This window comes from Brachyhypopomus gauderio, chromosome 2 (assembly GCF_052324685.1).
Source record: "Brachyhypopomus gauderio isolate BG-103 chromosome 2, BGAUD_0.2, whole genome shotgun sequence".
NCBI classification, from domain to species: Eukaryota; Metazoa; Chordata; class Actinopteri; order Gymnotiformes; family Hypopomidae; genus Brachyhypopomus; species Brachyhypopomus gauderio.
Genome location: NC_135212.1, coordinates 4411458 through 4439132, shown reverse-complemented (window position 1 = coordinate 4439132; position 27675 = coordinate 4411458). Strand labels below are relative to the sequence as shown.

Below are 27675 nucleotides of genomic sequence, written 5' to 3'. Positions count from 1 at the left end.
ACAGAGCATAGTTCAAAATGAACCGGCTATCTTTTGGGATAGAATCAAAGTATGAAACAACATGTGGACTTCAATATCATCACTCCATGATGTTGATGTGGCTTTAGGGTCTGGGTGAGATGCCTCAAGATACTCCTTCAGCTCGAGGCAGGCGCTCTATCCCAGCTGTGGAGTCATGCGCACCTCCTCCTCAGTTTGCCAGCAGGTGATTATTTAAACAGTTAATCAAAACAACAACAAAAAAAAGTGCATCCTGATTGGAACTGCTTTGATGTTTGCAATTTTTGATGGTGTTGATGTTGGTTTAATTTGATTGCAGCCTTGTTCATTTTCTGTTTGGACACTATAACCCAATCCTTGTGTTTTCTCTCTTGTGTGTTTTCAGCAAAGATGGCAGCAGAGCACACATCCACAGCATTACAGACAAGACAGAGTACATCAAGCAGCTCAAGACCTGCTGGGTTCAAAAGACTTCAGGGAGCCCATCAAGGGCATTGATCAGCTGGTGGCCGACTGCGAGGACAACCCATATATGGTCATGGGCAACATGTTCCTGGTAACACATTTGAACTGAATTGATTTTTTATGTTTTCAGCAGCTTTCAGAAGTGATCTGTATGGGGGGTCATACGTTGGAGAACATTAAATGCTGGCACATCTGAAGAAATGTCAAAAGCTCAGATGCTCCAGAGTAGAAAATATTACAACAATCAGTTTTAACTATTACAGTGGAGGGCAGTCATGTTCATTGTTAGCGTGAGCTTGTTTTACAATGTATGTGAAGATTTCACCCAAGTGTATCCTTGAAATTGCATTAAACCAAAGAATCCAAGTGAATGACTTGAAAAATCAGTTGGTTGAAATGAAAGGGCTTGAAATCAAATCAGCTCCAGGGCTTAGTGGCACTGATATGGTGAGTGTCTGATGAATGCATGGGCGGCTTGCTCTATACCCCTCTTCCTCTGCTACAGGTATTTGATGCTTTCAAAGCACGACTGCAAGGTTAACCTCTATGCCTTGGAGGCCTTACAGAAGATAATCACACTGCTCAGAGACAACCTGGCCCAAGTGCTCTACATCTTAGTCCCAGCTATAGTGGACAATCACCTCAACTCCAAGAATAACGCCATCTACATGGCAACAAGAGGTGCCATTCAAGCTCTCATCAATAACCTTGGTGGGTTCTTTTCTCTCTTTAAAAACATCTTGAAGGACACATGCCACTGGGCTTTAGAAAAACAACAACAAAAATGATTGTGTTCTGTTTTACCTTTGTATCTTTCGATGAAAGGTTGCTAGGTTGGGGAAAGGTTCACACAAATCAGTAAAAGAATGTTCTTGCTCTTTGGCTCGATGTTTGTGGTGCAGATCAAATGGAAATCTCCTTTCATATTAAGGCACAGTCCAATATAAAGAAAAAAATATTTCTGTAAGACTGACAGGAGATCTTGCGTTATCTGACAGCAGATCGTTAAATAATGGAGTTTACAGTGGATGTGCTTAGGCTCTTTTGTTCTGCCTATTCACTCAAATAATTATGCATATGCGTTCCAAATGACCATTTTCAAACAGAGCTTTGTGCTCCTATCAGATACTGTTCATATATATTTAGTTAAAGTGTAACATTTTATGTGAATAATTAGTTGTTTTGATAAAGCAGGACACGTTTCTAAAAAGAATTACCATACTGTAAATATTGCTGAACTTGACCAACACTGTCCTTGATATATATTTTTTCAGATAACACTACTTCAACCGTTTTGCACAAAGGCTCAATTTCTCAGTGGAAAAGCTAAAGTGGATCTTGTTGATAAAGTTGCAGGTAAGTAAACAATATACAATATCTAATGTTTTATGGTTGTGTATACAGAAATATTTTACAAATTCAAATACATTTATCAAAAAACAATTCTTTCAGAAAGTCATTCCACTGATATGCTAAGAGATGGCAGAGATAAAAAAAGATAAAAGATTTACCAGAAATACTATAATTCCTATATTAATTAATAATATTTATAATATTGATAATAATAATCATTCCAGAGAGTTACCACATTTACCAAATACTGTCACTTTCTAGGTAAAAAAAATGCTTCTGTAATAACCCAGTGCTGTCCAGGGTTGATTTATTTATCTTTGTTCCTTTTAAATGTTCTTTTTATAGAGCTGGTTAGGGAACTCTACCCCTGCAAGCCACAACTGGTTGAACAGAAGGTGCTTCCTCTGCTCTGGTAGCTCCTGGGGACCTCCAGCAACAGTGGTACGGTCCACGGGAGGGGTGGAAGCGTGAGAGGGGCCACTGTCCACCTGTGCCAAGCCCTTCCTGATCGCATGGGCCCGGCGCTGCTGAACTGAGCTGCTTCCCAACCTTCCAATATCCGCAAGAGCCTAAAGGAGTTTGTGAAGAACCTCCCGATCACCTCAGAGCTGCCAGCCAGACCTCCAGACCAAAATAAAGCCCAACATGGATTCTACTTGAAGATGGACATGTTTGTGCATTTCTTACTGTGCCTGCACTCTAAATGAAAGAGAGAGGAAGAAAGTCAAACGTTTTTAACATTTTGAATTAGCAGAAAGCTAAATCCTTAAACTCAGAAGTCCTTTTAAATAAGCAGCACAGATTTTAGTGAATCACATCAGGTTTAACATGCCTAGGAGCTCTGCTCTTTTTGCACTTTGAAATACTAACACTTATCATGATAACTGTTGTCATGGTGACTATAGATATATATTGTTCTATGATTATTTTCTGTTGACATATCCTGAGGTAACTGTGCAGAATGTAATTTATCACATGCAAAAGGAACAAGGATCTATAGTCTTTTTGTTGTTTGGTATGTGTAATGTGACTTTTCAATGAGGAGTCTTAAAAAATGAAAAAGCTATGATTCATAAAATTACTTTTGTATTCTATAGCCAGGGCTTAATTTGAGCCGGATCCTGCCGGAACAGGATCCGGGAGCTCTTTAATTTTGAAGGGTGCGTTCCGGGAACTGTCTGCCTCACTCCAGTAACTTTCAAGCCTACTAATTATAAGTTATGAAGAAATCTGTCTGCATTGAACCAATTAATTGAACAAATACAGTTGCAATCAGAAATATTCAACCCCCTCACCTCCAAAGACATTATAGAGATGTGGATGAAAGACAATGACAATAAATGACAAAAAAAACCACATTAAGCAACAAGTAGTATTTATTCATACATATTGGAGTTATTTTGACAACAGAAGTTGACTTAACTTTGAAGTTCAAATGAAAAATGTAACTCTTTGTACACATGTGCATGTGCACTATTATTCAACCCCCTGCTTCAATACTTTGTGGAGCATTCTTTAGCTTTTATAACTTCCAACAAACGTTTTTGGTAAGTACTAACAAGCTTCTTACACCTCTCAATTGGAATCTTGGCCCATTCTTCACATGCAAAAGCCTCTAGTTCAGTGATGTTTGATGGCTTCCGTGCTGCAACTGCCTTCTTTAAATCCCACCAAAGATTTTCAGTCAGGTTTAGATCTGGGGACTGAGAAGGCTACTCCAGGACATTCCAGGATCTTTTTCTCAACCAAGCTTTGGTTGACTTGAAGGTGTGCTTGGAATCATTGTCTTGCTGGAAGGTCCAATGATTGCCAAGGTTTAATTTGTCAACAGATGGCATCACGTTCCTCTTTAAAATGGCCTGGTATTTCTGAGAATCCATGATGCTAGGTACACAATCAAGATTGCCATTTCCTGCTGCAGAAAAACAGCCCCACATCATCAATGACCCACCTCCATGCTTGAGTGTGGGGATGGTATTCTTCTGGTCATAAACCTGGCCTTTCGCACGCCAGACATACCGTTGATCCATGTGTCCAAACAGTTCCAGTTTGGTTTCATCAGTCCATAGAACTGTCTCCCAAAACTCTGTAGCCTTATCCAAATTCCTCCTGGCATATTCTAGTTGACTTTTGATGCTCCTTGTGGTTAAGAGTGGAGTGTGTCTTAGAGTCCGGCCATGAAGTCCTCTTTTATTCAGTGCACGTCTTATAGTAGCTACTGAAGCACTTGTTCCAGCCTTCATCAGGTCATCCTGTAGGTGTCTTGCACTCACACAGGGGTTTTTCTTAGTTGTCCTGACTAAGTTGCTAAGGACCCTTGATGAAATTTTGGGCTTTCTTCCACAGCCAGGCAGGTTTGCAGCTGTTCCATAAGTTTTAAACTTCCTTATAATGCTCCCAATGGTGTCCCTTGGGATGTTATATTTTTTGGAAATCTTCTTATACCCAAGGCCCTTTAGGTGTGATGAAATCTTTACAAAATATACTGTTACACACAAATATTATATCATGCATTTTCTGTTCTGATTTTATGTATCACTCAACCCATGAAGAAGTCATCCAAAGCAGAATCTTGAAAAAACTTATATTGATAAATCCTTAATATCTTTGGGGGGTTGAATATTTTTGATTGCAACTGTAATTCTATAAAAGAGATTTTTTAAACACAAGATCCACATTCAGGCTTCCTAAATCACATAAGAGCTCTCCCTTTTAGCGTCTCCCCTATAAAGCTAGTTATACTTTCGAGAGTGACCGTAGCGCGCGACTCCGCACAACTCGCGCAAACCTCCGCGAAGGGTGGAGGTGTTTATACTAGCCGCGTCACATTCTATGCAGTGTTGTCTGAAATGATATGATGTGGTAGTATAAAGAAACACCCAAAAACAGGGGAAGGAACATTTACCTGATGAATTTTAATGTTGCTTTGTGTTTCAGATTTGAAAGTGCTGGAATTTAGGCTATAGTACTTGAACATGCACTTAAAATGCACTTCTGCACTTAAAACACTTATAAAACACATGTAAATAATTTAAAAGTAATTTATATATACAAATTGGCTTGTTATTTTGACATTTGTGTGCCTAAGCGTTGCGTTTTGTGTGTGATCCAGTGACATTTTTGCCCCCAGTGACCCCTTGTCTCATGCCGCTGTTTGCGTTCCGGCATCGTTCTGCAGCAGAAGAATCTCAAGAAGTCAGATGAAGTCCGTTCTCAGTGGAGTAGAGTGACCTGGTCTTGACAATCCAGAAACTGGTTATGAAGTGGACTCTCTGTGTGGCCTCTTAAATAAGGCCTCCCCACTGCCTCAAGGTGACACACTCTGTTAATGGCCTGAAGAGGAACAATAGGTATCGTTAGCTGCATCCTAATTTACATACTAAAAGGCAGGAATCAAAATGGCCCCAGTCAATCTGCATTGCATTTTAATTTATCTAAGTTACTTACATACTTACTTCAGTTACTTACATTTCTGCTGTATTTATAATTACATTAAAAATTGTTCCTTCCCTAATACTACTGCTAAACTTCTTAAAAATACAGTGATGATGATAATGAAAGAGCAGGAGGTCAGTCTTTATGTTTAAATAATATTGTTCCTTCCCTAATACTAAACTTAAGGGGCACACCTCTGGGCATGATGTGAGGTGAGAGGCCTCTTGGGCCTGGGTATTTTAATGCACAAAGTGGTCATTTGTACAGGGTGGATCACCCATGCCTATAATCCTACTGTGTGTGGCGGGGGCAAGGTGCACCTTGGGAAGACATGGTATTCTAAGAATAAAACATAAGTTTAATTTTTTTAATGTTCAAGAAAATTACGCATACATAAAAGCATAAAACAAACATCACATTATTTACATTTTTTCCCCCTCATCGTTGCCGTCCACATGGTAAAGCCTTGGCCTAATGTTCGCCTTCTTGCTCGAATGATTAATCAGGCGTCCAAAGGTGGTCATCTCCGGATGGCAAGGACAGGTCTCCTCGTGTGCATCCACGCACTTTGCCTGACCTGACTTGTCTGTAAAGAAGAACATGTATCCACTGTCCAGTTCTCCAGTGTTCTTGTGTATACGCAGACCCTCCTGACGTGACACCACTGTCCCATGGTAGTCACACACCACCTCTCCCTGTCGGAACCTCCTGGACGTGAACACTCCACGTCCTTTCCCGGGAGTTTCCAGGACGACAAGGCCTTTCCACGTTTGGGTCCTGGTCATCTTCTGTATTGTGGTGGAGTTCAAGGCGGCGTCAACTTGGCCAGCGGGCTTCCACTGTTGTAGAATCTGTGTGGCATCGGGGACGTTCACCTTCCACCCCTGCTTGCCCAGCCATCGGCGCACACTTGACTCCGATGGCTGCCGCCGGCCAAAGTGTTCTGTGAAGAAAAGAAAAACACATGTGTCAGCTCAAGCATAAGTCAAATAGTGTGCATAAAATGCATGACATGCGGTTGGGGTTGTGTTGGGCCCTGGTGTTGGGATTCAGATAACTCACCTAGCACGTGCTGGATGCGCATCTGTAGCTGTTCACAGCGCCAGCGGTCATAACAGTAGCGCTCGTGCAGTTGCGTCATCGCAGTCCGCACCGACCGCTTCGGAGGCACACCATCGACGGTCACCGGATGTGCCCGGACGAGCAAATCGTATGCCGCCTGGTCATCCAGATGAGGGCGGCCACGTCTGTTTTCTGATCTACAAGAAACAAGAGGATAGATGATGAGTATAGGCAAAATTACTACAATTGGAGACCATACTATAGTGGAGACTTGAACAAGCACTCACTCTGAACCACCGGTAAGCTGCTGCAGGACCAGACTCGCTGACACCACATTCTCAGGCACCTTCATGCGGTTGTGACGTTCTGCAGTGGCCGTGCTGTTGGTCAGGTAGTCTGCTACCATGGATTTGTCGCTGTCTGACAGGAGCTTTGTGGCCGATTTAAATGACCGCCGCGCCACCTGGCTGGTGACCTTCTCCACGTTGTATCTGCAACATAGAGGTAATGTGCTCATTAATTCCACATCCAACACACACATATATGTATGGTGTTAAAAAAATAATACTAAAAAAAAAAATAATAATAAAACTGTATTTGAAAGAAGACAGGTTTTTTTGTTTCACTTACTTATCATGCAGCCGTGCCAGGTCATTCGATGCATTGTGAATCGGATTCCCCGTTGAGGAGATGAAAAATGTCTCCTCATCAGCTCCATCCATGTGCTTCCTCTTCTTCCCCAAGAAGACCGGGCGCATCTCCGTGAAATAGGCATCGAACCACTGTGGAAACAGGAAAGCAGTTAATTTCATATCAAATGCAAGGACACATTCACATAATTAACATTTTTACCAGAATTAAACCAGTGCTGAGCATCTTACCATCTCCTCCTCCTGGGAGAGGGCAAAGGTGGCAACCTGTGTGGCAGCGTTCTTGTGCTCCTTAACACCCACCACAACATGGCCACCTTGCCCAGAGACTCTCCGCAGCATCCATTCTTTAACCTACAAGAGGAGGGAAAGATTCTTAGTTAAGCATGAGGCTAATTAAAAACTGTAACGAGGCAAATATATATATATAAAAAAAAAACCCACAAAACAAAAGGCCCGTGTTTTTAATGCTAACACTTACAGTCATGTGCTCGACTACACCCGGTCGCTGAAGGTGGCGCAGAATCAGTAGTGCCTCCAGGTAGTAGAGTATCACCTGAGACTGTTTGGTTGACAGCTCCTTGGGCTCAGACGCAATCAGTATCTCCATTGCATTCAAGAAGTCGGCCTTGGCTGCCTCCAACACTGCCACGCACTTCTCAAGAGGGACGCAACCCTCGCTGAGAATTTCAAAGCTGTTGAAAGAAGAAAAAAAAGTGCACTTTAACTTTATGTACGATTCACTTACATCTTTCCATCCTTACTACGACATAAGATCTGTAAATATAAATTGGGTGTGGTATAAAGATGCTAACCGTTTCCTTGTCACCTCCTTACTGACTTGCTTCTGGGTTGAGGCCTGTACGTGCCCAAGAAACAACAGGAAGTTCTTGCAGTCTGCATGCAGCTCTTTGTCACTGAACATTATGTCAGTGAATCCCACGTGGAAGTTCAAGAAGCTGAAATGAAACAGGATGAGAATCAGCCCCTGTGATTACAAAAGCCCTGCACTGCAGCATACACTACCAGTAGGAACAACACACTGCTTACCGTTTGATGCTCTTGACATAGTTCTGCACGGTCTGCTTAGTCAGACCAGCTCCTGCGAGGTCGGACAAGTACTGCCGTGTCTTCTCTGGCTGTCTTACAAAAAACAAGTTGGGCTCCCTGTGGTCCATGAAAAACAGGAAGCGTGCTACGTTGTCCACCTGGAACAAAGCAAAGAGTGTGGGCTCTTTAGTCTGAAATGTGCCGTGGTCTTATTGAATCAAGATTTATTAATCGTATAAATGCAGTAATACATTTGTATTGAGAATGTTCTTACCTCCTGTTTGGAGTTTACATTTCCCAACTCTTTTCTCAGGTACGTGGCAAATGCACAGAGGAGAGGATGGTCATTGGAGTGCTTCTTTTATAAGCCGGCCGCTGACATCCGCTCCCTCAACGATGTCCCCTGATTAACATCAGCAGGGCTGAAAAGCAAACCAAAACATAATTGAATATATTGCCTACGACACATGGGCATTGCTATGTGAAGTGCAAGCAGAGTACGTGAAACCATGAAACACTCACCACTGGTAGAGCTCCCCAGAGCTGCTGCTGCTGGCCGTATCGGACGCTCCGGTGACGGGATCAGCGGCGGATGGAAGATCAGGGATGGCAGGGGTGGGATCTGGGATGGGGGGGATGTTCAGCACGACATTCCCCCTGACCTGAAGCTCCTCAATCAGTCTACAACAAACACACACGGCAATTATAAATCATACAAGTACAAATAGGCTGACAACAAAGACCATTAAATGTAATACTATTGTACAGTACCCGTCAACAGGAGTGGGACTGGACACGATCCTCTTTATGAGGTCGTAGTCCCATACACGGCCGTTGCGCAGGAGGTTGTTTGCTTCTGTCTTGGCCGTCTCCACTGCCCTCGCAATGTCTGTCTCTGAGGCGTTCTTCATGCAGTTCCTCCTCAGGTGCACCGAAAGACTCCAGTGGGTCTTCTTGCACAAAGTACACAGGAGGAAGGTCCTATGGCAAGCTTGGCTATGTGGGAGAAAGAAAATCATCAGTGCCCCAACTAATACTAATGGTAACAATATAGTTTGATACAGATAAATAAGCAGACTGTACTTACGCATCAGAAGCCATCCTAATTTAATCAGGTGCAGAGCTCTACAGAGTCAAAACAGCTGTGGTAGGACGTGGAGTGGACCCTCTCGGATGTTACCTGTAGCACAAGGAAGTAGACAAATTGCAAAAGCAAACAAACCAAAAAAGTTCAGAAACAGTAATAAAATCAATGTAAAAAACCTGTAGAAAATCCTGTTTCCGGTCAGGCAAAGTCAACTGGCAAAGCAATCTGCAGCAGAAGAATCTCAAGAAGTCCAGTGGAGTAGAGTGACCTGGTCCTGACAATCCAAAAACTGGTTATGAAGTGGACTCTCTGTGTGGCCTCTTAAATAAGGCCTCCCCACTGCCTTAAGGTGACACCCTCTGTTAATGGCCTGAAGAGGAACAATAGGTATCGTTAGCTGCATCCTAATTTACATACTAAAAGGCAGGAATCAAAATGGCCCCAGTCCGTCTGCATTGCATTTTAATTTATCTAAGTTACTTACGTACTTACTTACTGCAATTACTTACATTTCTGCTGTATTTATAATTACATTTAAAATTGTTCCTTCCCTAATACTACTGCTAAACTTCTTAAAGGGGGCATATGGCTCTGTTCCCCGAGCTGCTCTGGGCCTATCTGACCACTCTATGGTCCATCTTCTCCCAACCTACAGACAGATGCTCAATCCTGAGGTTAGTATTGTAAAGAAGTGGACCAGTGAGGCAAAAGAAAGTCTTCAGGACTGCATGGAGTCAACAGACTGGTGTGTGTTTGACGACGCTACAAGCAGCCTGGATGAATACACTGACACAGTGACGTCCTACATCAGCTTCTGTGAGGACATCTGTGTTCCAACCTGGACTCACATAAGATACAACAATGACAAGCCCTGGTTCAACGCCAAACTGAAACAGCTGCGCCGGTCTAAAGAGGAAGCATTTAGGAGCGGGGACCGGGCGCTCTACAACAAGGCAAGGAACACACTCAACAGAGAGATCAGAGCTGCTAAGAAGAACTACTCCACCAAGCTGAGCAGACTGATGTCCACTAACGAGCCATCAGCCGTCTGGAGATGCCTGCACAGTCTCTCAGGCTACAAAAGAACCCCCCACCAGACAATGGGGGGTCGTCAACTGGCTGATGACCTTAACAGCTTCTACTGCAGGTTTGAAAAGTCCAGCTCCACCCAACCGGACAGCACCAATTCACACCCCCCTGACTCTCAGCCACCCATCCAGCCTGCCCGGAAGATCTGTGAAGGAGACGTGCACCGACTCTTCAAAAAACAAAGAGTGAGTATGGTCCATACGGAGTGTCACCCTCCTGTCTGAGGATCTGTGCAGACCAGCTGGCTCCTGTCTTCACAGAGATCTTCAACAAATCACTGGAGCTGTGTGTCGTACCGTCATGCTTCAAACGATCCACAATAATACCCATCCCCAAAAAGCCCACCATCACAGGACTGAACGACTACACACCCGTTGCACTGACCTCTGTGGTCATGAAATCCTTCGAGAGGCTGGTTCTCACTCACTTGAAGGAGATCACCAACCCCCAGCTAGACCCCCTGCAGTTTGCTTATCGAACCAACAGGTCGGTGGACGATGCAGTGAACATGGGTCTTCACCACATCCTCCAGCACCTTGACCATCCAAGTACATACGCAAGAGTTCTGTTCTTGGACTTCAGCTCTGCGTTCAACATGATCATCCCCGGACATCTACACACCAAACTGACCCAACTCAGTGTGCCAGCCTCCACCTGCCAGTGGATCACCAGCTTCCTCACTAGCAGAGAGCAGCAGGTGAGGCTGGGAAAGATCACCTCAGGAACCAGGACCACCAGCACAGGAGCTCCACAAGGTTGTGTTCTCTCTCCTCTGCTCTTCTCACTCTACATAAACGAGTGTACCTCTACTGACCCCTCAGTCCAAATCCTGAAGTTTGCAGACAATTTGACGGTCATTGGTCTCATCCGGGACAGCGATGAGTCTGCTTACAGACGGGCTGTTGAGCATGTGTTCCTCTGGATCAAATACAACAACCTGGAGCTGAACACAACAAAAACAGTGGAGATGAGAGTGGACTTCAGGAGAAGCCCCCCAACCCGCCCAGCACTCACCATCCTGGACAGTAACGTGATGGCTGTGGACTCCTACAGCATTCTACAAGGTCTTGAAATGGGAGTACAACATCAGCACCATCATCAAGAAAGCTCAGCAGAGACTGTACTTCCTGCGTCAGCTGAGGAAGTTCAACCTGCCCCAGGAGCTGATGGTGCAGTTCTACACCGCCACCATTGAGTCTGTCCTCACTGCATCCATCACAGTGTGGGGCAGCTCAGCTACCAAACACGACACCCACCGACTGCAGCGCATCATCAGGTCTGCAGAGAGGACCATCGGTGTGACACTACCCACCCTGCCAGATCTACACACCTCCAGAACCAGGAAGTGTGCAGAGAACATTGTGTCTGATGCTTCACACCCTGGACACCACCTGTTCCATCGTCTTCCCTCAGGACGGCGTTTTAGACAACTGAAGACTAAGACCACCAGACTAAAGAGAAGCTTCTTCCCACTTGCCATCACTCTCATGAACAGCTGAACACTAAAACACAACATACAGGATACAGTCTGTCACATACACACAAGACCGTTACGTACAATCCATCCAGCTCGTCCCCTCTCACCCTGTTCACCTCCTGTACTGCACTTTATTATCTGGTGATGGTGCATAAGAATACACTGTACTTATTGCCCCTGCCAGTAATTATCCTGTTCCCATATTTATATGCCTTATTTTAATTCAGTTTAACTTATCTATCTAATTCAGTCTGCATCTCATATATACAATATGTTGTATATATACAACTCTGTACACTGTGTACAATGTATGTGTATGTAAAAAATGTATGTTTTGTGTGTGTGTTTCATGTGTGAGTTAATGTTTTTACTTCGGTAATGTTATTGTTAGTTTTTGTGCACTGGGAGCTACTGTAACCAAACACAAATTCCTTGTATGCGTGAGCATACTTGGCCAATAAAGCCAGATTCTGATTCTGATTCCGATTACAGAATACCTGGTACATGCTGGTTTTAGACAGTCAAACCACAAACCAGCTACCAGATGGTTTAAGATGGTACAACCAGCTATAAACCAGCTACAAGATATAATCAAGCTACCACGTATGAACCAGCTAACAGCTGGCTTTGGATTGTTTAACCAGTTACCAGCTACACGGTTCCAAAACAGCTTACACTGGTGCAGCTGGTCAGCCAGTTTAACCAGCTTTAGATGTTTTTTCCAGCAGGGAAATGTTTAATTGTGTCAGCCTGCACAAGGGATATGTGATTTAGGCCTCTATGTTTTATAATTATTTATAATAAACTATGATTACCTACGTTATCAGAATGTGACAACACTATACTGTAACAGCACATTTCTTTCTCAACAACGAACACACAGATGATGTGCAACAACGATCCTTGTGCTCACATGGTCAGATTTCGGTGTAACACCGGCAAACATGAGTGGAGACGTGCTCACGTGCTGCACGGCACACCAGATAGCACTGGGCACAGAGGGTCGTGTTGTACTTTGCATCGACTGCGATGTTAAAAAAGAGAGAGAGAGAAAAAGAGAGATCATATTACACCTGCACTCCACTCACTGCACTGGTTACCTGTCAGCTTTAGAATAGATTTTAAGGTTCTAGTCATGGTTTTTAAATGTCTTCATGGTCTTGCTCCTCTTTACCTCAGTGAAATGATGGTTAGATATGTTCCAGTCAGGTCTCTCAGGTCTTCAAACAGTAATCTACTGGTGATTCCTAAAAGCCGATTTCTTTAGGCCTAGTGAGTGACACTAACTCATTTACTGCCTCACCAGATTCACAGACTCAAAGTCTGAGTCTTCATCATCATAGATGTCCTCTTGTTGTTGTTGTTGTTGTTCTTCTTCTTCTTCTTCAGTCTTTTTCACGCAGAGAAAGCCTGGAAACACAAACCCACACACAGTAAGCTCAGAAGGTTTAAACCTCCATAAGCTTCCACATTCCTTCTGGAGTCAACAGAGTTGTGACTTTGCTGCCAAATTAAGTCCTCAGACATCAGCAATTTCTACACACACACACACACACACACACACACACACATGCGCGCACACACACACACATGCGCACACACGCGCACGCATGCTCGCACACACACCCAGGATTCTAAGGGGTCTCAAGATACCAGGTCACGTCCACCTGAACCAAGCACCACCAACACTACTTTGCAGTCACTGTGAAGCATTGCCTACATTTCCCTGTTTGCATGCTAAGCTGTTCCTATCGTTTACTCTCGTGTTACTCAAGAATTGCAGAATATGTCATCTGCTGTCTGCCGTCTCACCTGCTACCACAACCACTTCTACCCCTTCCAAGTCTCATGGAGGGATGAGTTCCCCTCTACACCTCGCCACAATTATTTTAAATAAAATACACACTGGCTATACTGAAGTTCACCTCTGACCACATGACTTCGCAGTATTAAAGCAGTATTATGTCTAAATATCTATATAGTTATAGTCACTACCTCACAGGATTGAAATGTCTGTTTTGGTTTTTTTTTTTTTGTGATTTATCTGTGTTGGCCTCACCAAAATCATACTGCCCTTAAAATAACCGTTGTTGAATGTAGATATATGTGCTTCATATAGAATAGCCTACACATCCAGTTAAGTCACAAAAATTAGAGTTAACCAGACATTTCAGTCCTGTGAGGTTGTGTTGCAGGCCGTCTGATCAAGGCCAACCACAAGCTGGTGGCGCCGCCTGCCCCCTGCTGGCCACCAAGAGCAACAGCGACCTGCAGAAACAAGAGGACAAACAGCTGATGGGCGTGAGTGCAGACCAGACAGAAAGGACCAATCAAAGAGCTGCATGAGGAACCTGCTAGGAGAAGGAATCAGTACACATGCTTACATAATACATACATACATAAATGTGTGTGTGTGTGTGTGTGTGTGTGTGTGTGTGTGTTCAGTTCACAGCAATGAATGACATTAGTATCACACAGGAAAATACATCATTATGTGCTGTGGATGTTGAGAGAAGAGCCAGTGTGTAAGGAGATGAACTACTGTTGTAATCAAGAGGAGCTTGAACATGACATTGTTCAAGAGTTTGAACAGGACATTATAGTTAATGTGTAGCATTAGGGTTACCAAACGTCCGTATTTCCCGGGACATGTCCGTATTTCACGTCCTGTCCCGGGCGTCCCGGGATATTTTTTAAAACTGTGGAAATGTCCTGGTTTTTAAATTACGTTAATCGGGCCATTAATTCTACAGGCACTAGGACCCTGAGCACGGCGCTGTATGACACGGAATCCCTGAGCCTCATCAGTTGAGCCTCATCATACTCAACTGGCGGAGAACCAACAACTTACGTTCCCCCCCCCCCCCCCCCCCCCCCCCTACATAGGTCACCCTATGTAGCATTGTATTGTAGCTATACAAGATAGCATTTTCAGTCTATTGAATGTCAAGAATTTGATGCAATATTTAATGATGTGTATTAAACAGCCTTTTCTGTAAGGTTGCTTTTACGAGCCCCACAATAACCATTCATTTTGAGGATGGAGCTGATCGCCTTTGAATTCAATGTGCTGGTGTCTCTAGAGATGGTCCTCTACCTGCCCGAGAGCAGGTCACAACCAGAGCCCTATTAAAGAGAGAGAGTCGCGTCAACTCCGTTCACTCCAATGGACCAGTTTTTTTACAGCAATGGCGGATCGTGGAGCCTGTCAATAGTTCCCGGAAGTTAGCAGCAAATACGAGCAGCGCAGTCAAACTGGAGCAGTGGACCATCTGTGATACACTTTTACAGGTTAGTACGCTTAAAAAATCAGATTGTGTATTATAAGGACATCAGAATCAAATTAGCATGTGCATTAAAATGTGAATTAAAGCATTTTAGTGAATTATCCACCTCCTAATAAGCAGATTGAACTAAATCTATGCTAAGACAACGCGAATACGGTTAGCGAGATTTCACATTAACGACCGACAGCCTATTAATTGTAAATTCCTCTCTTAATGCCATTTCACCTAAACGCGATGTTTTTGCGGGGTAACTAAATATTGGTTAAATATAACATTTGAGTGTGATTGTAGAGTGAGTTGGGTCGAGGAGGTAAAATGAAGATATCCATTTTGGAGTACCAACGTTTTATTTCCTTTTATTTTATTTATTTATCCTTTTATTTATTGTATTTTCCTTTTTATTTTGTTTTATTTATTTTTATTTTATTTTATTAACGTATTTTCTCAGTTTTTGAAACTGCTGGATATAAAAGACGTATACTATTTAGTGTGATTAAGTTTTAAATATTCTATCACTTAAAGAAATAATATAATTATTAGGAGTTCATACTTATTATACCTGTGTCAACACTATAGCTGGGATCAGCAGCTATGGGCCCTGTCTTTACAGGTCCAGTGGTGCATCGTAGTGCAGGGGGCTTCCTCTTTCTGAGTGCGGGGGGCGATGCACAAATATGGTGGGAACAGCATCTGCTCTCAGCCTAGTCTTGCCCTGTTTGGTTTTGATGAACTGGTCTGCCTCAAAATGTGCCTGCAGAGTGATGTGAGTTTACTCCTCACACATGACAACTCAGTTTTGTCTACCCATATACATATTCCATAGTGGGTGAATACACAGTATTAGAGAACACTTACTGGATACGTATACACTCATTACACATATAAAAAACAACCAAGGATGTGCAACAAGTTCAAATTCCTATCACATCAATACTCATAATAATCATTTTCTACTGTATTTTTCTCCTCTCTCTCTTTAAGCCAAAGAACCATAGGGGATTCAATGGAGCCTGCAACTAGATAGCACCCTCACCCTGCACCCGAGTCTGTCTGGAGTCTTAGATGCTTTTTTTGTTCACTATTCTGTATTTTAATAAATCAGGCATTAAGCTTTCCAATAGTGTGTTTCCCAGACAGCACAAGTACGTCTCAGAGACGTCGTATTTACATCAGTATATCGTAGAAACATCGCGTTCCATTTTCGAACGTCGCATATACATCATATGCACATCTAATTTACGATTTAAAGCGGGAGCGTCATATTCATCGCCATTGCATCGCTGCGACGTCAAAACAACGTTTCCCATCCTGATGTGGCAGAGTGAGATTTTTGGGGCAACCCCACTCCCTCCCTAATTGTAAATTGCGGTGGAGCCGTGTGAGTCGCGGGGTAGGTTAATCCTGGCATTATAAATAGCGGGGGTGTGGTTACGGGTGCGGATTCCCTTCTGTCATCCGGTTTTCCCAGCACCTCTAACGGTGGCAAGTTATCGTTGTTGGGCCTGGCTTCCTTTGGTGGACCAGCTTAATACCGTCGGGGTATGGCGCTTCTTTTGGCGTCTGATTATCGGTGCGTGCGGTGCGCTGAGAACTAACATGCTCTGCTGTTTCGTCGCAGTTCGGTGGGCGCGTCATTGGAATTACTGTGCTGATCTATCAACCACGGGTGGGCAGTTACTATTTGCCCTTGATTTTACAAAACGTTGGCATATTAAAGAGTTTGCTAAGTAATGTTTTGATGGATTGATAGCATCAACAACAGCTGCAATGAAGGCATGGATAGTTATGTCCTGTGTTCGACACATACTGTGTTGTATGTGAGTGCTGTGTTTGTTTCAGTCTGTTAGAAAAATCATGTACTGACGAGGCCTGACAGCAGTGCATCCTGTTATATTTAATACTGAGATATAATTATAACATTATTTTTCTGTATATTCTAACTGACATGCATATACATTTTAAATTAAAGTTATGGTGTTGCATCTGTAAAGATGGTTGGTTGTGTCTATATGGCTACAATGATTTTGAGCTAGAATCAACAACATTCAAACAAAAAGTGAGAGCTACTGCACATTTATAGAAATAATAGAAATAATTGGTAATATTTTTTATTTTACAGTTAAATAAATAACAGCAGAACCTAAAGCAAGAAGTTTACAAAAGAAAAAAAAAACACCAACAGTGCAAGGTTAGGCCAAGTATTTACAACAATAATAACAGCAACAACAGTAATTTAACAAAAACAATAATTTAAAATCACAAACAATAAACATCACCAATAATAATACATAATAATAACCAGCCATTAATGCATTTTATTTGCAAGCTGGACATGTATAATCTTTATCAACTGAAGGCTTCTGGACGCAGTCATGGTGGTACCATCTCTCACAGTTGTCACAGCATATCTGGAACAAATGAAAAGCAGGTCTAACTGAAAGGTGCCCATCTAAAATGTAGAAATTACTATCATGCTTTACATTTTTAGTCCAAAGATTTGATGCAGTGCTCTATTGATAAGTTAAGTGCAAAGATGTTACAAAATAAATGATTGAGAATTTACTGCACTCATTTGCATGTCAGAGTTAGCATATTAAACTGCCTAAAAGGTGAGTGTAACATTCTGCTTGACGCAGAGCAGGGAGGCGGACACAAACGCTGAGAAGAGCGAGATTTATTCAAGGGGTTTCCATAAACAGAGTCGTAGTCACGGGCACGGGTCATAACGGGAGGGCAATCAGGAATAAGAGTGTGTATTACAAGGGCCCAGAGGTAGAAGCCTGGATGCAAAGCAGTGAAAGGATGAGCCTTTTGAAAATGAAAATGTGAGAATTAGACCTTCCTTACTTGAACAGGAAGCCAGCATGGTGTTTTCAACAAGAATCACATGTTGACAAACAATATGAGCTGCAGTATTTTGAATGCTTTCTAGAAGCCAGCAAAATGTGAGTTACAGTAGTCAAGTGTAAAGATGACTAGAGCTTACTGATGTTGCTCGTATTGATTTAGCATTTCAAGAGAAAAGATCAAACTCATGAGGAGCTCCAGCAATGACACTTGAAGGTGAGGTTGTGTGTGAGCCATCCCAGGCTACATGACCAGATAAACCCTGAAGATAGGATGAGAACCAAGCATCACAAGAAAGTGATGAAATTCACATGTAGTAGTTCACAGTATCAAAAACAGTAGACCAATCTAGTAGGATGTGAACAGAAGACAACCTTTTCCTGGCTTTGTGGGGAGGTTTTGTTATAGACAATACAGCAATATCTGGTGAATACCCTGGTCTGTACCACAGATGGTTGACTTAAAGAAATTTGTTCCTCTCAAGATACTAATAAAACTGAGAAAAGACAGCCTGTTCCAAGGTCTCTGACAGAAATTTGAGAAAATGGGTCTAATTCACAGTATAACTGAGCATAATTATAAATGAGTATAATTCGTAGTTTGTAGGATTTAAAGGATCCCTGAGAAAATGCTATATTATGACATTATGTACGACTAATAGCCTAATATCTCATATTTGTAGTACTAATATCTCAACAATAGTACATGCAGATCAATGTATTTAGATGTGTTGCTGCGCTTACCCAGTTTGTTTGATCATGATCCTCCATTCCACAGTAATGGCACAGGTTGCTCAGATTGTCTGAGATGAAAGTATTAATACATTTCCTCATTTTTACATGTCAAACATATGTCCATACAGGATGTGGTACTAATTAACTAGCATAAAACGTATATTATTTTAATAAAGAACATGCATTTCAGAGGACATAAATTTTATGCCATTTACAGTGACCAACCACAAAGACAACACGCCAGATTCCTGGAGGAGAGTCATGGCAATGCCCAGCCTCAGCTCATTGACTGCCTCTTGAGTGGTTTGGGTGTTGACAGCCATTTCCTTTAATATGCACTCTAAACTAAGGACAGTTTAGATCGATCAAAATGATAAGCCTGCATTGCTAAATAATAAGGTTGACTGTTAGACAACAAAATCTTTAATATAAGTAACTAAAAGATCTTGACAAATGCCACTTGACCTTCATCATCATAATTTGGGTTCAAGTGTAAAAACGGATAAAGTTCTTGTGAACTTTTAAATTAAAATTATAATGTTACAACAACTGCTGTAGTCTACTGTACACTCACGTTCAAAGCCAAGACACCACCACGATCCTGCTGACGTGCATGACGGAGAGTGCTGCACGTTACAGCCTGTCTTTCGCAGGAACGCCCTTTAGTGTAATTATGAAAATACACACTCTTATTCTCAAAAATGCATTTGGGATGATTTCTAGTATGTGTATGATTTATTGTGATTTATAATACCACTGTATATTTACCTTGTTGCTTCCAAGCACCTGCTGTAAAATGCACCCCCTTGTAACTCAGTCTCTGTTGATGGTAGGTCAAATTCACTTTAGAATTACACAGCTGAGACCATTTCATGTTGATTGAGTTTCATTAATATAGGACAATACAGTTAAGCAATGTATAATCATCCTTCTCTAATACATTTGTCCTGGCAAATTACTGGGGATCAATACACTCGCCATGACGTTCTAGAATGTTGACGTATAATGGAAAGGACCAATGAGCGTCCAGCAGTCCTGTACCTGTGGGTGAGCAACAGACGGACTTCTTCAGGGAAACCCAGGTAGGTTATGTAGTTATAACTCTACTGAGGTAAAATAAATAATGAAGTAATGTTTAATAACTGGTTGTTTCCAAGAATCTAACTATCTCTGAAAGTTAAATCTTAGCTATCCATTTTACTACAACGGCCTACGGTTAAAGTGTTAGCATCTAAGCTAACCATCATTTTACTACAACGGCCCTGACGGCAATCGCGCGAGACAACACCGCGAGTTCAAACCAGCTTGTCCGTTAGCTGTAGCCTAGGTTAGCTAGCTAGTTCGCCTTAGCTTAGCTTCTTTGTAACTAAAAGACAAATCGGTATGACAAAAAGGGAAAGGGAGTGTAATCGCTAGTGTTGTTGGCTAACTTATTTCCTTACTTTTTAGATACACTACACCAGGGGTCGGCAACTGGCGGACCGCGGTCCGTATCCGGACCCGAACGCAGTCCTGTCCGGACTCAATCTCATTCCTGATTAACTGGATACGGACCCAAAAAAAAACATATTTATTCATTTTGACGGGAGAATTAATTTTAAACCGGAGTATTTATTTCAGGGCTATTGAAAAAAACACTCCGTCACGAGTGTTACGTTCACCACCACAGCTCAACAACTTGCGTTCGCCACCCCCCGGACCTTAGGTGACAGCTATCTGCCAAAATTGGACCGCGGACAAATTTAGTTGAGTACCCCTGCACTAGACAATGTCAACAGGAAATGGAAGACATCATGTGACACATCCGACCTTATTTCCGATGGAGAAAACGGACCTAAATCAAGGTACATTCATCTTCCACTGAGGTAATCTAGACATAAGTATATATTGTGATTTAGATGACTTCAACTATAACTTACTTGCAGATCAAAAAAGAGACCATGTTGGTGGTCAGATGAAGAGTCTCAACCAAAGCAAAGAGGCCCAAGAGCAAATTACCTTGGCCACCACCACCACCACAAGTACACAGTAAGCACAAAAACACCCAAATATTGTGTAGGAGCAGGATTGAGAAACCCTGATGTACAGAATGTTCTCTACAAATATATTAAACTCCAAATAATATATACATACATAATTAAAATGCACTGTCCCTTACTAAATCAAATCAAATATATTTGTATAGCAATTTTCACAACACAAGTTGTCACAAAGCGCTTTACAGGATTTACATGGTTAACAATACTATGGGTCCAAATCCCTAATGAGCAAGCCAAAGGCGACAGTGGCAAGGAAAAACTCCCTAGATGGTGGGGAATAGGAAGAAACCTTGGGAAGACCAAGACTCAAAAGGGAACCCATCCTCCATTGGGCGGCCCGTTAACACACAAATTACACAAAAACAAATTATACAGACGAATACACAAGTCACAAACAAATCACATAATCAGGCTAAGTATAAGGTAACTAGAATAAAAGTTCTGGGTGTTGATATTGTCAATGTAAATGTCTTGTGATGAACGCCAGGTTTTCATTCCGTGTCGGAGTGATGATAATGGTATTGTAGTCTCCGACTGCAGTCCTGTGAACGAAGTGAACGTGCTGTGTTGTAATGATCAATAAGTTCACTAAAAGTATTTTATAGTTAATACGGAATCTAACAGGCAGCTAATGTAATGACGATAGTATAGGACTAATGTCCTTACCTCTTCTTAGCTCCAATATCAAAACCACAGCTTACAGCCAAGGGGAAACCAGTAAACCCTCCAAACACTTGTAGGTACCTGATCATACCTGCATTGAAATACAAAAAAGAATGACTTAAATGTATTTATATTCATATGCCATTTATGTATTCACAGCCCCAAGTCTACCCAGAGTAAGGCAGCATTGGATGGAGGTTAACTTCAGGGATTTCACTAAACAACGCTAAAAGAAATATATCAGCAATGTTAACATTCAATAAATCTCCTAGCAGAACTACTCGCACACAGAATAGGGGCCAGGAATCCAGTCGACACTTCTGAAAATGAGGGGGAAAAGGGGGAAAAACAAAGAAAACCTGCATACTTCCACATTATACCTACTAAATTAATACAACACCACATTTCAACCCATTTAGAAACATAAATAGATCACTTTATTAATCCCAGAGGGAGTCACGTATTGCAGCATTGTTATAATAGTATTCATGATGCTAAAAACACACTTATTGTGAACATTACACTTTGCTCTGCTGACACCACTCAGTGGTCATATTCTAATGGATACTTTTCAAAGTAAGAAAGCACTGCTGATCTAAACTGTCATTAAAATCTGATCAATTAAGTCTGATTAAACCTATTGTGTCAATGTTTCCCCCCTAGCATCAAACCCGCCACTACACAGTCAGAATGTGGATTTTAGAACAATGTCCTCCTATCAAAGTAAGGTTATAGGGTACAGTAAAACAGATACTCCATGTAAACTTAGCTTGTTCCCTAAAATGCAGACAGTATCTGCAGTGTACCTTTATAAAGAAATTACAAACACATATGAACACACATGTACTTACCAGACATATTCTTTCCACAGCGCCACAGCCACAATAGGAGTCCTCCGATTGGTCTCACATCTCCACCTCATGGTAGGACACATACTGAAAGTTTAAAATGTTTACTCTAAGCAGTGCAAAATTACACATACACTGGGTCTTCATATTAAATATTTGTTGTTGGGCACAGCAGTTTAAGGCAATGTCCTTATTTTATCCTTATTTTTGTCCATTGCATTGACTCTAATTACCGCATGTTTTTACTACTTTTTTAGCATCAAGAGCTCGCGCCTCAGGACGTTTAATACCCTCCCAGTGCACTCGTATGTTTTCAAAAATTTAATTCCAAACAAACTCAATTTCACTAAACATCCTTGCTCAAATTAAATATATCAATGTATATGATAATGTGAATGCAAACCTTTTTGAATATTCATTTAAATTTTATTGTTGTGTATGTTATATATGTCACAGCCACTGATTGATGCATCCTTGAGGCTATTGGTGAGGTGCAGCTGCAACTGCAGCATTTAACTGCAGTTGTTCAGGCAATGGCAGGAGAGAGGAACAGAAATCTTCCAACACCACTGGAAGAAGATCTGGAAGAAAACATACTCCCCCTCCAGTGTGCAGAGGATTTCGTGCGTCTAGAACATGATTTGACCAACAGTGATACAAAAAAAAAAGGTCAGTACTGAAATATACCATTTTAACAAACTCGCACAGAGTACACATTTTGTAAACATCTTGTAAAAGATAAACATTTATTTAGGAACAAAGTAATTATCTTTTCTTTCGAGTACAAAATTAAGAACGATATATCCATCCATCCTGATGGTTGATTTAAGGAACATTATTATGAACTCCTTAATGTTTGTAATCATACCTTTGTAAATTTTAAAAACCTTTTATGAATTCGGTCCCTGGTTTTTATTTGTCTGTCTGTCTGTCTACAGATGTCAAAGCTGTCATTAGATGGGGGCAGTCAGGGCCTGGTGGTTAGGGAACTGGTGTGGCAGAGGAGAAAAAAAGGAATTGGGCACACTCGCATCAAGGAACTTGTAGTATGTAAGTATGAAAATAAGACCATAGTATACCAAACATGACAAATATAGTACCATAAAAAACAAATCACAAATAGCTTTGTTTTATAATTGACATTTACCGTCTTGGTTGGTGATCCTTAGTTTTGATGTGTATAGTCACAACAGGGGTGAATAATCTTATCCACAAAGGCTTCATGTTGGTATCAGTTTTTAAAAAATTATCATGTGTGCTTCTGCAGCCAAAGTGCCCCTTTCTGGATAGAACTGGACACCACTGAGTAAAATAACTGACTTTTAAAGAAATTTTAAGATGGCATATCTCAGAAATGATTTGCAATGCATATTACATGAAACAATTCAGTGTCACTCTTAAATCTTAAGACGCACATACATTTAATTAGAAATGCTTGCCTTCTAATATGAAGAGAAATTAGTGCCAAATTGAAAAGCAGTCATTGGAAAAATGTATTCAAAGTATAATATCCATAGTGCCGTATTGCTCTAAACCACAGGCATACTAATTAGTACCTGCACTCATCTGTTGTGTTTTCATCCCTCTTTCCATCCCATTCATTTTTCCACACCCACAAGCCATAGAGTTTCTGTATCTGAACAGCCACTAAACTTCATGTACACAGCTTTTCATTAGCACTTCTTAGCAATAGTGCCTAAATGGCTTATTAGCAACAGGCTCATCCTTAGGCTCAAAATTATCTTAGAAACTAAAACATACAAGTAATTTTCTAATTAAACAATGTTGTACTTACAGCATCTGCGATGAGAAATCCTCAGCTGTCCCACCCATGTGAAGCTGATGCAGAAAAGTCGATGAAAGACTGGCTTCGTCTGGCGCCTGACAGACTTCATCGCGGAAGACCACGCTGAATCAACGTGATCAAGTCGATTTAAGCCCTTCGTGTTCATACATGGACAGTTCCGTTTTTGTTACAGCACTGAGAAAATGATTTACAATATCATACTTAAACAACTACAACACTTTTATTATTATATGGTGTTAAAGAAAGGAATACGGAAGGACAAGTGGTGGTAGATTTTGCTAAGAGGATAAAGATAAAGATGGCTGTAGTTAACACTTACTTTAAGAAAAAGGAAGAGCACAGGGTAACATATAAGAGTGGGGGAACATGCACACAGGTCGACTATATCCTCTAGGAGACAAAACCTGAGAGGTTAGTGATTGCAAGGTGTTACCAGGGGAGAGTGTAGCTAAACAGCATAGGATGGTGATATGTAGGATGGTTTTAGAGGTGAAGAAGAGGAGAGTGAGAGCGCCACCTAAGATCAGGTGGTGGAAGTTAAAGGATGAGGACTGTTCGCAATTGTCATGGACAGAGTGACACGCAATTCCCGAAAGATGATTATTTTGAATAATAATAATAATGTGATTTACATTTTATCATTTTTTAGTAATTGTTTGTTTATGCATGTGAATTGGTTCTAAAATACAACTTTTCAAAATAATATTTTATGTACACTTTAGAATTTGTTAAGTTTTTGTTTGTGCATGTGAATTAGTTAATACAACTTTTCAAAATTGTAAACTGGCTGTCTCTTTACATCTTTTAAACTGGTTGTCTCTAAATCTTTTAAAGGCAAAATCTGAATAACAGGAAATAGGAATTAAACTCCACAAACAACTATTTCGTTATCTAGCTAGTTGTCTACCTGGGATTATATGCAGAACAAGAATAAATAGGCTACTGCTGCTCGCGTGAAGATCTTTAAAAGAACAAAACATGCAAACTCTCTGCGAAAACGCACGACGGAATAACGGACTCGCATGGCTTGATCTAAAAACGACGTTGGTAAGACGATGTATAGACACTTTAACGATGAAGCTGTAAGCGTCGTATAAACATCGTAAATACAGCTTAAAAGCATCAGATAATGAACGTCGTTCGGAGATCAGATGGACGTCGTTTGAACATCAGGTAACGACGTCTATGCGACGTCGTGCCAGTGAGCAAACGACCGACCGCAGATGCTTTAACGACGTAACTGTGAACGTCGCATAAACGTCTTGCCGACGTATCTGTGCTGTCTGGGTTATTGTGAAAAGTGCAAATGCAGTGTTTGATGATTACCTCACATATATATTTGCTGTTGTAATCTTTAGTGAGGGTAAGATTGCTCCTGCTTAGTTGAGACAACCATTTTTTTCTCCTCTCAGTATCAGTGGGGAAACCATACATTTTTGCTCGATTGGAGCATCCCCATGCAACACAGCAAACCATGGTGGACACTACACAAACAACACGGAGGAAAGGACCCAGAAAAAACTGCTTGACATGATATTCATATTTGAGATTATTAGAGATTTATTTAATGAATTAATTGCTGTAAATAAGTGTGTATTAAAAAGACAAGATATATATAATTTATCTATGTATTTTAATATGTCATATACCAGAGGTGGGGACTCGAGTCACATGACTTGGACTCGAGTCAGACTCGAGTCATTAATATTAAGACTTTTGACTTGACTTGAAAAAATATTCAGAGACTTAGACTTGACTTGGACTTTTACACCAATAACTTGGGACTTGAATTGGACTTGAACCTGTTTACTTGCAAAGACTTGATTTTTTTTTTACCCCAAATCTAAATTTTAAAACGCATATTAATATTTATAAAGTGCGCCCCATTAATTTCATTTCCGTCCTTCTGACGCAGACCGGCGTTACACCAGATTCTGTGACCGTCGAGTTTTGTGACCACAGGGGGCGCTATTTCACAGTTTCTGTTCAGAGGCACAAACGCTTTACGAATGCTACGTAAACTACGCTGATGCACTTTCTTTACTCGTTTTGTTGGTGTCCACGAGCCAAAATATGACAGATGTTTATATTTACATTTATCGTCTCTTAATTACATAAATGTACTTAAACAAGATTTACCATCCCCTCACCATTGCAGCCAACAAAGAAATCATGAATGGGATGTAGAGGTGAGCCTTTTTAACTGGGGTCACCAATTCTGACGGCAGCCATCAGAAATTGTGACCCCACTGAATCTCCAGGTAACAATAGTAGCCTACACCGTGACCCCACAATAACAGAAAACAATGAAAAAATAACCCTAACCTTTTATTAGTCTATATTTAAACATTTTATTCAAATGTTTAGAATAACCATTCGTAATGACAGCATCTTGCTTACGATGAAGCTTGCTATTTTCGTGTAAAATGATGTAACGAAACATTCTTGTTTAAGTACATTTATGTAATTAAGAGAAGATAAAATGTAAATGATCTGTCATCTTTTGGCTGGCGGACACCAACAAAACGAGTAAAGAAACGCATCAGCGTAGCATTCGTAAAGCATTGGTGCCTGTAAAAAAAAAAAGACTCGAAAGGACTTGAAATTCCAAGTTTCAGACTTGGGACTTGACTTGACGGTTGCCTGTCTTGACTCGAGACTTGACTTGAGTTGACGGTTTTTGCTTGAGACTTGACTCGGGACTTGAGGATAAAGACTTGGACTTACTTGAGACTTGCAAAACACTGACTTGGTCCCACCTCTGTCATATACTGTCTGGATGTAAATGTAAGGTGTTTTAATGTACCCTTTTAAAGCATATTTCTGCACAATGAAGTCAAAGAAAAATTTCCTTCTGTCAGAAAATGTACATTAGTCATTTAGATTACTTAGGTCACCAATACCATGGGATTACAGAAATTACCATGAATGTTAGAAAATTAATCTCAACTGAATTTCTCACCCCTTCCTGTCCCTCTAAATATATAAATGAACGTAATATATAACAATTATAAAACAATCAAAGCATTAAACAGCAATGTGCTCTAAAATTAGCCTAAAGTTGGTCGTTATATGTTCACAATAATCCTCAAATCGCAGTTCTGTCTCTGTGTTTATGCGCTCAAATTGAACTTCCTGGAACTATCTGAAGCCTCCGTGAATCACGTGACCATCAAGCTTTTTGAACTTCCGTTGTCGCGACTCTCTCTCTATACGGCTCTGGTCACAACCCACTACCACCTGAGCCTTCCAGTCCCAGCCAGTCCCAGCCAGAGCTTACGCCCCCTTTGAGTGGGTGTGGTTTTGCAGACCGGCCTCTGGGAGGACTTTAGCACAACACTAAGTGCTTGTGAGTTATATTGAACATTTGTTCTTGCTTTTTGTGTTTGTTTTTGGGTCTTATGCGAGGGTAATTAAATGACAGTAATATTAGCTAAAGCATTTAAATCAACTCCAAACACTCAAATAATAAGATAAATTTTCCACATCCTGTGTGTGTGTTAATGACACTATATGCAAGAGGACGTGCTGATGCTCCTACCTGAGGCTCACCATCTACACCAAAGAGACTGTGACTACTTGGCCGGGGAACAAGGACCTTAAACATTATCTGTAGAACCATCCTGTGCACCATGGACTTGTGCTAACGGGCCGCCCAATGGTGGATGGGTTCCCTTTTGAGTCTTGGTCCTCCCAAGGTTTCTTCCTAATCCCCACCACCATAGGGAGTTTTTCCTTGCCACTGTCGCCTTGGCTTGTTCATTAGGGATCTGGACCCATAC

General features: G+C 41.3%; 3 protein-coding genes and 4 long non-coding RNA genes across 10 annotated transcripts in view; 3 read left to right on the top strand and 4 right to left on the bottom strand.

The window, feature by feature from the left end:
- The window catches only part of LOC143484402 (uncharacterized), a 161693-nt gene that overhangs the window by 13538 nt on the left and 120480 nt on the right, over positions 1-27675 (top strand). The gene's annotated exons all lie outside the window — the stretch shown is intronic.
- On the top strand, positions 115-3166 carry LOC143484418 (uncharacterized). The gene is made up of 5 exons (XM_076983117.1): positions 115-205; positions 386-556; positions 971-1176; positions 1740-1821; positions 2164-3166. Exons 1-4 carry the CDS (start codon positions 120-122, stop codon positions 1793-1795), a joined length of 519 nt encoding a protein of 172 aa, XP_076839232.1. The 5' UTR covers positions 115-119; the 3' UTR covers positions 1796-1821; positions 2164-3166.
- On the bottom strand, positions 7582-8126 carry LOC143508742 (uncharacterized). The gene is made up of 3 exons (XR_013129445.1): positions 8016-8126; positions 7781-7924; positions 7582-7660 (listed from the first exon to the last, which is right to left on the bottom strand). It is a non-coding gene; the product is annotated as an uncharacterized LOC143508742 (long non-coding RNA).
- On the bottom strand, positions 8534-11687 carry LOC143508956 (uncharacterized). Its single transcript, XM_076997536.1, has 5 exons — positions 11522-11687; positions 9279-9472; positions 9103-9195; positions 8787-9011; positions 8534-8696 (listed from the first exon to the last, which is right to left on the bottom strand). Exons 3-5 carry the CDS (start codon positions 9114-9116, stop codon positions 8534-8536), a joined length of 402 nt encoding a protein of 133 aa, XP_076853651.1. The 5' UTR covers positions 9117-9195; positions 9279-9472; positions 11522-11687.
- Positions 16090-22634, top strand: LOC143484375 (uncharacterized). Of its 2 annotated transcripts, XR_013122629.1 has the most exons (8): positions 16090-16525; positions 19528-19618; positions 19986-20380; positions 20462-20564; positions 21902-21961; positions 22110-22161; positions 22344-22391; positions 22543-22634. It is a non-coding gene; the product is annotated as an uncharacterized LOC143484375 (long non-coding RNA). The 2 variants fall into 2 exon arrangements; XR_013122627.1 differs by lacking the exon at positions 16090-16525 and having other exon boundaries at positions 19355-19618.
- On the bottom strand, positions 17127-18869 carry LOC143484386 (uncharacterized). Its single transcript, XR_013122632.1, has 3 exons — positions 18546-18869; positions 17942-18064; positions 17127-17363 (listed from the first exon to the last, which is right to left on the bottom strand). It is a non-coding gene; the product is annotated as an uncharacterized LOC143484386 (long non-coding RNA).
- Positions 20776-24255, bottom strand: LOC143484392 (uncharacterized). Of its 2 annotated transcripts, XR_013122634.1 has the most exons (5): positions 24213-24255; positions 23882-24067; positions 22090-22173; positions 21242-21329; positions 20776-21117 (listed from the first exon to the last, which is right to left on the bottom strand). It is a non-coding gene; the product is annotated as an uncharacterized LOC143484392 (long non-coding RNA). The 2 variants fall into 2 exon arrangements; XR_013122633.1 differs by lacking the exons at positions 23882-24067; positions 24213-24255 and adding an exon at positions 22490-22617.

What these genes read in the sequence shown, in the direction of transcription:
- LOC143484418 (XM_076983117.1), top strand. Translation starts at nt 120, where the DNA reads ATGCCTCAAGATACTCCTTCAGCTCGAGGCAGGCGCTCTATCCCAGCT. An exon ending in CCTCCTCAGTTTGCCAGCAG is followed by an intron (nt 206 to 385) that starts GTGATTATTTAA and finishes GTGTGTTTTCAG; the next exon opens with CAAAGATGGCAGCAGAGCAC. An exon ending in TCATGGGCAACATGTTCCTG is followed by an intron (nt 557 to 970) that starts GTAACACATTTG and finishes CCTCTGCTACAG; the next exon opens with GTATTTGATGCTTTCAAAGC.
- LOC143508956 (XM_076997536.1), bottom strand. An exon ending in AGTCCCACTCCTGTTGACGG is followed by an intron (nt 8,697 to 8,786) that starts GTACTGTACAAT and finishes TGTTTGTTGTAG; the next exon opens with ACTGATTGAGGAGCTTCAGG.